The following is a 12,602-nucleotide window of genomic DNA, read 5'->3' on the forward strand; positions in this document are numbered from 1 at the left end:
CAACAACAAATGGTGGTTATCAGGAGCTGGGAAGGTGAGGAAAATGGAGCGATGCTGGTCAAAGCAAACGAACTTCCAATTATAAGATAAATAAGTTCAGGGGATCCAGTGTGCAGCATGGTGATTATGGTTAATAATACTGTATTATCTCCTTGCAAGTTACTAAGAGAGTATATCTTAAATGATCTCACTGTGAAAAAAAAGTAAATTATGTGAGGTGTTGGAGGTTTTATCTAATGATATTGTGATAATTTCTCATTATATAAGCATGTCAGACTAACACCATAAACCTATACAATGTTGTATGTCAATTACATCTCAGTAAACCTGGATGGATAAACAAACAAACAAACAAACAAATAAATAAATAAATATCAATGTTGCTGTGATGCTTTAATGAGAAACAAAAATAACTTTGAGAGTAGATTAACACCAACAAAAAAATTTTTAGGAGCCTCAGGATCTTAGATTGGAAACCATTGCTCCATGTAAAGAAATGAATGGAGGGCGCCTGGGTGGCTCAGTTGGTTGGGCGACTGCCTTCGGCTCAGGTCAAGATCCTGGAGTCCCGGGATTGAGTCCCATATCGGGCTCCCTGCTCGGCAGGGAGTCTGCTTCTCCCTCTGACCCTCTTCCCTCTTGTGCTCTCTCTCTCTCATTCTCTCTCTCTCAAATAAATAAATAAAATCCTTAAAAAAAAAAAGAACTGAATGGAAAAAAAAATGAAAGAGGGGAGGGAAGAAGAATGAGCACATCCAAAACTGTAAATTAATCAATGGCAGTATATTTTACTAATCAGTTTGTCAACTTTGGGGTGCCAGATCCAGCAGGATACTAACATGGATTACGGTAATACCACCTCTAGTAAGATTTTGTTTTAGCTAACTGACCATATTACCAATATCATCCTGAAATACTCTGAACTTCTGACTTAATTCTGCGAACAATTCTGTTAGCAGTCACCCTACATACTCTTTAATAGAAGGAATGGTGCTGGGAAGGGAAAATAATTACAGGAATAAAAATTGTTGTTTCTGGCTCAGGTGAAACAAAAGTAAACAATCAATATTTCTTAAAGAATTATAAAAATCGGGATGTCAGAATAAATTCAATGTAACTATAGATGTAAATTGAATGGACACTATTTACTGGTAGCAGGAGGATGTATAACTGTAGCTTTAATTTCATTAAATAGAGTTGAACATTCACTGTAGCTTTGTAGCCCTTGTAGGCTACCTTCACGCATTCTGTTTTTTTCTTTTTTTTCTTCTCAATAATAAACTTAGCTAATCCAGTTTTTAAAACATAATATTTTTTAAAATTTTATTTATTTGACAGAGAGAGAGTGAACAGAGGGAGGGACAGAGGAGAGGGAGAGAGAAAATCTCAAGCAGACTCCCCACTGAGTGCAGAACCTGATTCAGGGCTCAATTTCAGGACCCTGAGCTCATGATCTGAGCTGAAATCAAGAGTTGGTCATTCAACTGACTGAGCCACCCAGGCACCCCTAAAAACATAGTATTTTTAGCAGACTAATGGCTTTTAACACAGTTGTCTACTAATGCCTATCAATTACCATAATCGAAGCTCTGTTTCCTCCATTCTTCCTTCTGCATCATAAATATTTGATTTTTTTTGGTATCAGATCTAAGTGTTTCTCCTGTGTTTATTTTCATCCAAAAAAACAGAACAGGATTTTAGTAAAGTTAGTGCACTTGGTCTGAACCCAATGTAGACCTCGCTGCTCTCAGGCTGAAATCACTATTAAATGTAATCTTTTGCTCCCAGAAAACGGAGGAAGAAAGTACCATCTGCCCTTGTCAGAATAAATTGTTTTACCTTGCTTTTAAAAAATCAATGAAGTAGTATATTCCTTCCAGCAAAATCAAGAAATAAAAATTTGGAAATGTAAAACATGCTGTTGAGTCTCTGCATAAGGATGCTAATAGAGCATAAATAACAACTTAAATTTTCATTTCAAATGAAAGACAATTTTTAAGAGAGGAAGGGTTAGTAATTTGTTAAAAGCCTTCAATTTAAATTGCTGCAACCACATATAAGGATTTTCTTTCATTTAAAGCCTTTTACAAGAACACTTTAAAGCATAATTGGTCTCTCCCCTAAATCTAGTCCAAAGTCACCATTTACAACTGAACATCAAAGAAGATTCAGGCATGATTTTGAAGCTCTTGCACTTTATAAAATGCTGTTTGCAACATTAGATTTCTAACATTTTAACTTTCTTTTTTTTTGTAGCAATAAGCTGCATTCATCTCTACCCCTACACACTCCTCGTTTCATTTAATATACATTTTTTTCTGAGTATTCTTACCCATCTTTATAAATAGAAGTATATAATAAGTACAATACATATAGTATGTGTATAAATATTTTATCTAGTCATACAATTTTCCTTTACAAAGTATTTTATTTTTAGAAATTTGGGGAACAGCCTTCTTCAGCTGCCAGCAATGAAAATATAAAAGCTAGGTCAATGTTTTCCAAATTTGCCTGGCTGTAAGAATCACTTTTGACAGTTGTCAAAAATACCTATTCCTGGGTCTCATCAATGATCTTCTGAATAAGAATCACTATGTGGGGGACCTGGGAATCAGTATCTGAAACAAATATCTGCTGCGGTTCTTATCAGTAAAGCTTGGAAAATCACACAAGGATCCCTGTCATTGAATAACCTTGAAAACTTGGAACAGTTACTGAAAACACATGAACAGAATTTCAAAATCCTCCCTTTGCTGAAAACAGTGTTTGTTCACACCTCCTCATCCTCCTCAACTCATCAAGAACCTAGAGGACTTACATAACTCCTGAAAACCACTGACACCTGGGAGGATCTGGAAAGGAAATTAATGAAGAGGAAAAGCGCTGTTTAACTTAAAAACCGAGGGTGGGAATAGAAGGGAGAGTCATGAATTTATCTTAATTTCAGCATAAGGTATTGATTTGGTTCTACAAATGAAATTGGTCTCATTTTTATTTTCTATAACTTTGTGCTACAACTCTGTGTATATACAGTGGCTGAGCAAGAAGGAACGAAATCCAGAAATGCAGAATGTACCATCCCTTATTTGCTTCCCATGCAGCCAAACAGTCAATAGCAAGCTGCTCTTACCTCTTCTCCACCTACTCTTTAGGTCAAGCCAACTTCTCGCCACACTGCTCTGCTGAAAATGCTTCCCCACACATCACCTGTGGGTCAACTCAATGGGCTTCCTTCCATCCTGTTCTTCTGAACATCTTCAATATTAAATAATATTGCTCTTTCTGGAGTTCCTACTTAGTCTTTTTTTTTTAAGATTTTATTTATTTATTTGACAGAGAGAGACACAGCGAGAGCGGGAACACAAGCAGGGGGAGGGGGAGAGGGAGAAGCAGGCTTCCCGCTGAGCAGGGAGCCCGATGTGGGGCTCGATCCCAGGACCCTGGGATCATGACCTGAGCCAAAGGCAGACGCTTAATGACTGAGCCACCCAGGCGCCCCTCTACTTAGTCTTGATTGCTATAATTTTACTGTAACCCTGTTATTGACTTCCTCTTTTATCTTCCTGTCTTCACTTTTTCTTTCTACCCCCTTACTACATGGTTGTGTGGTTTAGTTCCTGCTCTTCTGGTCTCTCACCATTCATTCCCTCAGAGCATGCATCCATTCTCTTGCTTTCAACATTCCTGCCAATGTGATGATAACCTGTAGTAATAACAAGGTTGGTGATAGTCACAACTGATATCTACTGAGCGCTTACTTGTGGATCGTAACCACTCTACATGAATTACACCATTAAATCCTCATAACTCTCAGAGGTACTATTACTAACCCTATTTTAAGAGATGAGGAAATTGAGTTTTTGCCAAATGTCACTTATAAAAGCCAACATGAGCACCCTCTCATCCTATCTCTTTTGTTCATGGCTCTGGGAATTTTTTCTTAACATGGACCCAGATTGTTACAGTATAAGAAAAAGGGAAGTAGTGTGAAAATATTGAAAAAGATGTGATACTAGTATACAAGGATACTAACCCACCAAATTATTTGCTATGGTTTTGTTTTCTGAGTCAGTTTTGAGATGGGCCCATCCTTATTCTATGGTGCCACCAGGAATCTTGAGTTTAATAATGTCTCCTAAGATTCCTGAAGCCAACTGGCCTCCACGTTTTCTACATTATGTAAAGAGTCGCAGCTTGAATAAGAGGGTTTTGGTATCACTCACACAACTCACACACTGTTTTGTGCCAATCTAGCATATTGATACCCAGTGTTGTGTTTGGACTGGCCATATGCTTCTTATTATGATTGCAAGATGCCCTTTAACAACAACAATGGGAAACTTTGAAAAAAAATAGAGGTATAAGACACAGCACAGCTGGGGCCACACAGTGAGGTTATATGGGGCAGAGGGAGAGGGGATGGTGAACACACAAGTGTGCACAGGCTGGGGTTTCTGCTTTTATTGGAGCCAGGGGTGAGGGCCTAGGGTTTCGTAGGCTCACTCTTAGAGAATTTAAAACATAAGAGTGCAAATTTAAAAGCTCAGGAAGAGAAAAGACAAGTGGCCCAAATGGCCAGTTATTGAAATCAACCGAGATCACAAAGGAGCCTCAGTGGGGTGGGAGGTGGCCTGGCTCTTTATCTAGTCTTGTGGTAGGCAATGTGTTTATTTGAGATAACCATCTTTTGCCAGTTATTTGCATTACAAAAAGAAAAGCCAAGGCTCAGGGCTTACAGGACATACGCAAGTACTGCAGAATAACCATCCTGGAGTACCGCTCTGTTCGTTTCACCCCCTGAAATTTAATCCCTCACAACTGGTTCCTGATTTCATGCAAAATTTTCAGCTACAAAATGACCCCACTTTGCTTTCTCAATCCTGGTTCCCACCACTGTACTCTACATGCCTTGCGCTCCAACCAACTGGGCTGTTCACTGCTCCTTTCACAGCCCAGCACTCATCTAGCTCCTTGACTTTGTCCATCCGATTGCCACCATCTTATTACCAAGCACACGGTGTCTTTGCAGAGATGGTTGATAAATTAGGAATGGATCTCCAGTGGCCTCCATGATATGCTACACCCCTCCAATTCTCTTCCTCTGATTTTTCTACCACAAACCCTCCTATCTAATCAAGCCACACTCCTAAATGCTCCACTGTCTTTATTATCACAGAGCTACACTTCGGGCTTTAGAATCTTAACATGTTAACAAACATTTACGCAGGATCTACTTTGAGGCAGGTACAGCACAGGGTATAGGTGAAACAAAGATGAATAAGCTATTTATGTTTCTGCCCTGAAAAAGCAAACAATTGGCTACAGAATGAGAAATGCAGGATGCTTGGGGATGGTGTTTTGAAGTGTTAACCCGGAAAAATAAAACTTTCAGTTATTTTACTAGCAAAATGGGTTTATTAGGGAATAACAGAATTGCAATTCGGGACATGCAAGCTATGGCAAAACCATGAGCAAGTCTAACAAAGAAGAGGAACATTATTTTGCGCGGAAGAAGGAGGAAACTGGGAGAGATTATTCTGAACAAAAGTCCACTGGGGGAAAAAAGACGTCCAGGTGATGATGGTTTCTAAGGGCTGAGCTTCAGGGGTAGAAGATCTTGTAGGAGATACAATACACATCTTTCCCTTGCAGGGGCCTGTAATTAATGATTCTTTCTTGCTGATGATTCTTCTGTTGGGGTCTGTAATTGACAATTCTTCCTGTAACTGAAGTTGAGTGGTAAGGCTTCACCTCCTAACTTCCTCTTCTCTCCTCCTTTCTCCATTTTAGTGACGTTTCCCTTTATTAATATTCACAGAAGCAAATAATGCCCCAGTTTGTCTTAAAGGTTGAAAAACCGTGCCAGATGAAGAGCGTGGGAAAGAGGGAAGGGCAGCATTCCAGGCAGCAGAAGCAAACAGACACCATTCAAACATTTCCAGCCACTTAGTGTGACTGGAACTAAGGTGGCAGGGGTTAAGTGGCAGGAAAAGAGGCCAGATTGTCAAGAGTTTATTAAGTGATGCCAGGATTTTCCCTCCCGAAAGTAATAGGCTGTGTTTAATAGATTTTAGAGAGGGGAATAATCGGCTATTTCTCTAGAAAGATCCGTTGGGTAGCATTACCAGAGATGGTTTGGAAGCAGGAGAAAATGGAATCAGGGAAGTGAACTATGAAATTGTTGAAGAGATTGGAGCAGGCAGGAGAACTGCTCAGTGACTGAGACCGAAAGCCTCTGTAAAGACCCATCCTACACAGACTTCTCTGATTACATTAGTTTTCAACGTCAACCTCCCACCCCACCTCCACCCAAATTCCTACAGCGCTTGTGAAATCTGTGGCCCAAATTTATGCACTTAATTATATTTTCTTTTACTCCCTAGTTGTTTCCTGTACGTTACTCAAGTCTCTCTAGTTAATACAATAGGCGTTTATTGGAATTGGAAGCGCTTGGAAATCGTCCGAGGCCCAATACACTCGGTCGCGCGGGGTAGTCGGGCCCAGCTCACAGCTAGTAGAACGGGGAGGGCTGATTGAGTCACATCACCTTTTTGCTGATCAAATTGTCGCCCTTCTCCTGAGACCTCGCAAGAGGATACCTCAAGAATGGCTCCACAGCTATTACGCCGTCTGCGTCCACCAGAGGGCGCGTCTCCCCAGGTTTCCTCACTTAGGGAAGCCCGAACATTTCAGTTCTCAAGAGCAAATGAACCCTGACGTATTGCGGCCCTCTGCGGTTGCCGTAGCCCCAGACAGGACACAGGAAATAGAATTCAAGAGTCGGGTGAAAAAACACTAGGGACGCAGGAGGGCCAAGTCTACTCCCGCAGTTACGTACGTTTTCCGGGAGTGTGCAGTGTGACTATTTGGGGGCCTCCCTCGCCAGTTCCTTCTCCAGTGGAGGTATTTTGCCCTTAGCCAGCTCTCATCTGTTATATACAGAGTGTCCCCGGAACTATGGCCGAATACTCGTATGTGAAGTCCACCAAACTCGTGCTCAAGGGAACCAAGGCTAAGAGGTAAGGCCAAAGTTTGTGCTGGAGACTCCGGCTCTTTTCTGACAGCACTGCGTCTTCGCCTCCCCTCCCCGGTAGAGAGTCTCACGCAAGCCTTAGAGAGCTCTTATTCAGGCTCCCAGCCCTTGGGCCTGGCCTCTGGTCCTGGATGGACTGATGCTGCGACTCACTTCCGGGCACCTGAGCAGAGCTGGAGAGACAGGCCGCCGCAGAGGCGCCCTGACTGTCGCGCTTTCAGAAGGGAGGAGACGGGAAAGCGAGACCAGTAGCCCAGGAGCCACAAGTCTGCGTCCCTTGATAAGGCCCCGCTCCAGACCCCCGCAGGGTGCGTCTGCCTTAGTCTGATGATGCCATGCGTCATAACAATAACTTCCTTTATTAGGGATACTTATTTTCACCATTGTGTCCCTCCCCCGTAAAAAAAAAAAAAAAAAAAACCTTAATTTTTTAATATAATATGCAGATGTGGGTTTTGATACGGATGTGGGCTCAAATCTGGATTCCCACCAGTTACTTGTTTTGCAGTTTGTGGGAAGTTCGTTTATATCCTTGAGCTTCCACTTAATCATTCATTAGGAAAGATTAATGGTACTATAAAAAGATTACGAGGATTAAGTGAGATAACATATACAGTAAGGAGAGCCAGAGGCAAGGAGGAGGCTGTAGTGATTTATGATTACTAGGTTTTTAGGAAAAGGTGTCTGCCCACTCATATCTCCATCTGTCTTTGAACTGATAGATTTGCTCAGAGTTGATTATTCATACAAACGTTGAGCATTTCAGCCTGCCTCAGTGATAGCTTTTGGTACTTTTAGGTAAGATAAAAGAAAGTGTTAAGGAGCAAGCTGAAGCCACTGCCCATGAGAACTCTGCCTACGGGTCTGAATCACAAAGAAGTTACCCTGAATAAATCTGAAATTTGTATTGTCTGAATTTTTTATTACTGAAATATAATACATATATCATAAAATTTACCCTATAAAGTACAATTTTGTGGGTTTTAGTGTGTTCACAAAGTTCACCACTATCAAGTTGCCCAACATTTTCATCATCTGAGAAGGAAACCCCATAATCATTAGCAGTCATTCTCCATTCCACTCTTCCCCTAGTCCCTGACAACCACTAATCTGCTTTCTGTCTATAGCAGTTTGCCTATTCTGAATATTTCATATAGATGGAGTCATGCAGTATGTGGTCTTTTGTATCTGGCTTCGTCCATGTTGTAGCATGTATCAGTACTCTTATTTTTATGGCTAAATAATATTCCATTGTATAGATATACCACATTTTGTTTTTCCATTCATCAGTTGAGGGACATTTGGGTTGTTTCCACTTTTTGGTTATTATGAATAATGCTGCTTTGAATATTCTAATAAAATTTTTGTGTGGATGTGTGTTTTCATTTTTCTTGGATATATACCTAGGAGTAAATTGTTAAGTCATATGGTAACTCTGTGTTTAACTTTTTGAACAACCCCAAACTATTTTCTAAAGTGGCTATGCCATTTTACATTTTCACCAGCAACACGTGAAGGTACATGTCATCTCTTAATCCTCACAGTAACCTTAAGAGCGCAGTTAAATTATTATCCTCATTTTACAGGTGAGAACCTGACAGAGATTAAGTAAATTTTCCAGAAGTCACAGAGCTAAGAAATGACAATATCAAGATTAAAAAAGCAGTCTGGCTCCAGAACCTGTTCTCTTTAACTATAACACAATACATACAGCATCAGAAATGACTTCTCAGTATTAGAAGGAAGAGAGTACATCAGTGTAGAAAACTGTAAATCAACAATTCATAAATCTATGTACAGCTTAAAAGATTCTTCCAAGATTGCATCTTGTGATACTTAACATCAAATCAATATTTATAAACTCACCTATATAAATCATCTCCTGCAGTAAAAAAAAAAAGAACAAAGAGAAGAAGAGAAAAAGAGAAGAAGATGAAGAAACTCAACTTGATATTGTTGGTAAGGTATCTATACTTTATTCTGAGAAAAGTTAACATTGGTTGAGCTGCCTTTAAAAATACTTTCCTAGTTAGGGATAAGTAGTTCAAAGAAAGTCAAAAGAACTTGTGACCTATACAGAGTTTTCTTAAAGTGTTCAATATTATTTGAAGTTATGGATTCTTTTTATCGTCTGGCACAGTAGATGCCGCTGATGCCTTTTTTTCATCATCTGGACAAGGCACGGAGAGAAGAAATAGAGCTCTCTGATTTATTTGATACCATCATTAGACTACTTAATATCCCAGAGATTCTGAACATAATTTTAGAGGCCTGATAGAGATAAATATTATTTAATTAAATATTTTTCACTAATTATTTTCTTTGAACATGTATGCATTTTTTAAAAGATTTATTTGAGAGAGAGGGAGAGAGCACGAGCCGGCGAAAGGGCAGAGGGAGAAGCAGACTCATACAGGGCTCGATCCCAGGACCCCGGGATCACGACCTGAGCCAAAGGCAGACGCTTAACTGACCGAGCCACCCAGACACTCCTGACCATGTATGCATTTTAATTGTACAAGCCAGTGATATGTATTGGTCTAAAGGAACAGTAAAAGTAATTCACAGTAAAAGTGATTATTTTGTATACTATGAAATGAATGAAAACCTTTTTTTTTAAAGATTTTATTTATTTATTTGACAGAGAGATATAGCGAGAGAGGGAACACAAGCAGGGGGAGTGGGAGAGGGAGAAGCAGGCTCCAATGTGGGGCTCAGTCCCAGGACCCCAGGATCACGACCTGAGCCGAAGGCAGACGCTTAACTGACTGAGCCACCCAGGCGCCCCCAAATGAATGAAAATCTTAATGAAACAGAACAGAGCATCAAGATAGCCTGTAAATGGTACCAGAGATAAATTGACCCAAACACATTTAACCAGCGTGCCTTCTGATCCTTTCCACATCTATACTTTAAAGCAATTTTTTTCTCTTTTAAAACTTGGCCAGTTGCATTTTGAAATTTCATAAATTTTGGCTCCCTTGCATTTTATATGAAATGGTATAAAGAATATTCTAGAAATTTTCACTTTTTTTTGAAACAGCAAATCAACAATTCTAAATATTTTGGATAGATATGTAGAGATGGAATTGCTGTGTCAAAGAATAGGTGGATATTTAACTACTTAAGTAACCACCAAGAATTTTCTAAAGTGGTTGCACCATTTTATACTCCCACCAAGAAGTAATACAGTTCTGTTACTAGTCTTCCCTCCCACTCTGTGGTTTGATTTTTAATTTGTTTACATGGTATTTTTCAGAAAGCAAAAGTTAGAATTTTTTTTCAATTATAATAAAATTCACATATAACAGTATTAGTTTTAGGTATACAGCAGAACAATTTGATATAGAAGTTTTTAGTTTTTATAAAACCCTATTTATTACTTTTTTTCTGTTAAGGCTACTGCCTTTTATCTTCAGTCTAAGAAATTATTGCTTAACCCCAAGGTCATAAAGAAATTCTTCCACATTTTCTTTAAGAGGCTTCAGTTTTAGTATTTACATTAGAAACTAATTTTTGGTCTGGTATGAATTAGGGGTCAAGGTTCTTTTTTCATTTTTTCATATTGATATCCACTTGTTCCAGCACCATTGTTGAATAGACTTTCCTTTCTCCATTAAACTGCCTTGATATCTTTGTCAAAAATCAATTGACTTTATATGGGTTGGTATAATTTTGGACTCTGTTCCATTGATTTGTTGTTCTACTGATATATTTGTCTTGATTACTGTCACTTCATAATGTTTTGAAATCAGGTGAGGTCTTCAAGGTTCATCCATGTTGTAGCATGTGTCAGAATTTCCTTCATTTTAAGATTGAATAATACTCCATTGTGTGTATATACTGCATTTTGTTTATCCATTCATCTTTCAAAGAACACATGGGTTACTTCCACTTTTTGCCTATTTGAATGATTCTGCTAGGAATATGGGTGTACAGATATCTCTTCAAGACTTTGCTCTCAATTCTTTTGGGCATATACCTGGAAGTGGAATTGCTGGATCATATGGTAATTCCATTTTTAATTTTATGAGAACTGTTTTGCATAGTTGCTGTACCATTTTACATTCCTACCAGCAGTGCACAAGGGTTTTGATTTCTCCATATCCTCACCAACATTTGTTATTTCTGGTTCTGTGATAGTAGCCATCCTAGTGGGTATGAAATGGTATCTCGTAATGGTTTCAGTTTGCATTTCCTCAATGAATTGCAATATTGAGCAATTTTCATGTGCTCATTCGCCATTTGTGTATCTTCTTTGGAGAAATATCTATTCAAGTCCTTTGCCCATTTTGTGAAATGGGTTGTTTTGTTGTTGTTGTTGTTTTTTAAGAGTTCTTTATATATTCTGGATCTTAATCCCTTATCAGATATGTAATATACAAATATTTCCTGCCATTTTTTGTGTTGTCTTTTTACTCCATAGTGTCCCGTGATGCACAAAAGTTTTGTTTTTTTTTGTTTTGTTTTGTTTTTTTTAGAGAGGGAGACAGAGGCTGGGGAAGGGCAAAGGTAGAGAGAGAATCTTCAACAGGCTCCACAGCCTACCATGGAGCCTGACTCAGCACTACATCTCACAGCCCTGAGATCATTACCTGAGCCGAAATCAAGAGTAAGATGTATAACCGACTGAACCACCCAGGTGGCCCAAAAGTTTTTCATTTTGATAAGTCCAATTTGTTTGATTTTTCTTTTGTTGTTTGTGCCTTTGGTGTCATATCCAAGAAATGATTGCCAAATACAATACTGTGAGGCTTCTACCATATGTTTTCTTCTAAGTTTTATAGTTTTAGCTCTTAAAATTTAGGTCTTTGATCCATTTTGAGTTAATTTGTGTATATGAAATTAGGTAAAAGTCCAACTTCATGTAAGTGAAAATTTTACTAATTTTTTATTGGGTATAAAAAGCCTTCCTTATTTTTTTAAAAAGATTTTATTTATTTATTTGACAGAGAGAGACACAGTGAGAGAGGGAACACAAGCAGGGGGAGTGGGAGAGGGAGAAGCAGGCTTCCCGTGGAGCAGGGAGTCTGATGTGGGGCTGGATCCCAGGACCCTGGGATCATGACCTGAGCCGAAGGCAGATGCTTAATGACTGAGCCACCCAGGCGCCCCAAAAGCCTTCCTTATTTAGATGAATAGGAAATTTTATGCAGTGTGATAGACTCAATTTTTAAAAACTTTGTTTTATGGAAATTTTCAAACTAATTCATAAGTAGAGAGGAGAATATAGTGAATTTCCCATGTGCCCATACCCCCAGCATTAGTAATGATCGTTATTTTGCCAGTCTTGTTTCACTTACATACTTTCTTACTCTGAGATAATATCCTATGCACATTTTTTTTCTGGAGAATTTTAAGATTTATTTTATTTTAAGAGAGAGATTGCGTGAGCAGGAGGAAGGGCAGAGGGAGAGAATCTCAGGCAGACTCCCTGCTGAGTGTGGAGCCTACTGCCTACTGCAGGGCTCAGTCCCACGACCCTGAGATCATGACCTGAGCTGAAATCAAGAGTCGGTCACTCATCCAGCTGAGCTACCTAGGCACCCCATTTTTTTCTGAAGAATAT

At 39.2% G+C, this 12,602-nt stretch overlaps 1 protein-coding gene across 5 annotated transcripts in view; it reads left to right on the forward strand.

Annotated features, from left to right (window-relative positions):
- The first annotated feature begins 6,757 nt into the window (after positions 1–6,757).
- The window catches only part of FRG1 (FSHD region gene 1), a 40,207-nt gene continuing 34,362 nt past the window's right edge, over positions 6,758–12,602 (forward strand). For 3 of the 5 annotated variants that reach the window (XM_073902355.1, XM_073902356.1, XM_073902354.1), the window contains exons 1-2: positions 6,758–7,019; positions 8,922–8,992. In XM_073902355.1, the coding sequence (XP_073758456.1) occupies positions 6,958–7,019; positions 8,922–8,992 (133 nt within the window). In that variant the 5' untranslated portion in view covers positions 6,758–6,957. Of the gene's footprint in view, positions 7,020–8,921; positions 8,993–11,514; positions 11,676–12,602 lie in introns of those variants that run through there. The other 2 variants (XM_025885979.2, XM_073902357.1) reach the window with 2 other exon arrangements.

This window comes from Callorhinus ursinus, unplaced genomic scaffold (genome assembly GCF_003265705.2).
Source record: "Callorhinus ursinus isolate GAN/ISIS: 27379988/994484 unplaced genomic scaffold, GSC_fseal_2.0 scaffold17, whole genome shotgun sequence".
NCBI classification, from domain to species: Eukaryota; Metazoa; Chordata; class Mammalia; order Carnivora; family Otariidae; genus Callorhinus; species Callorhinus ursinus.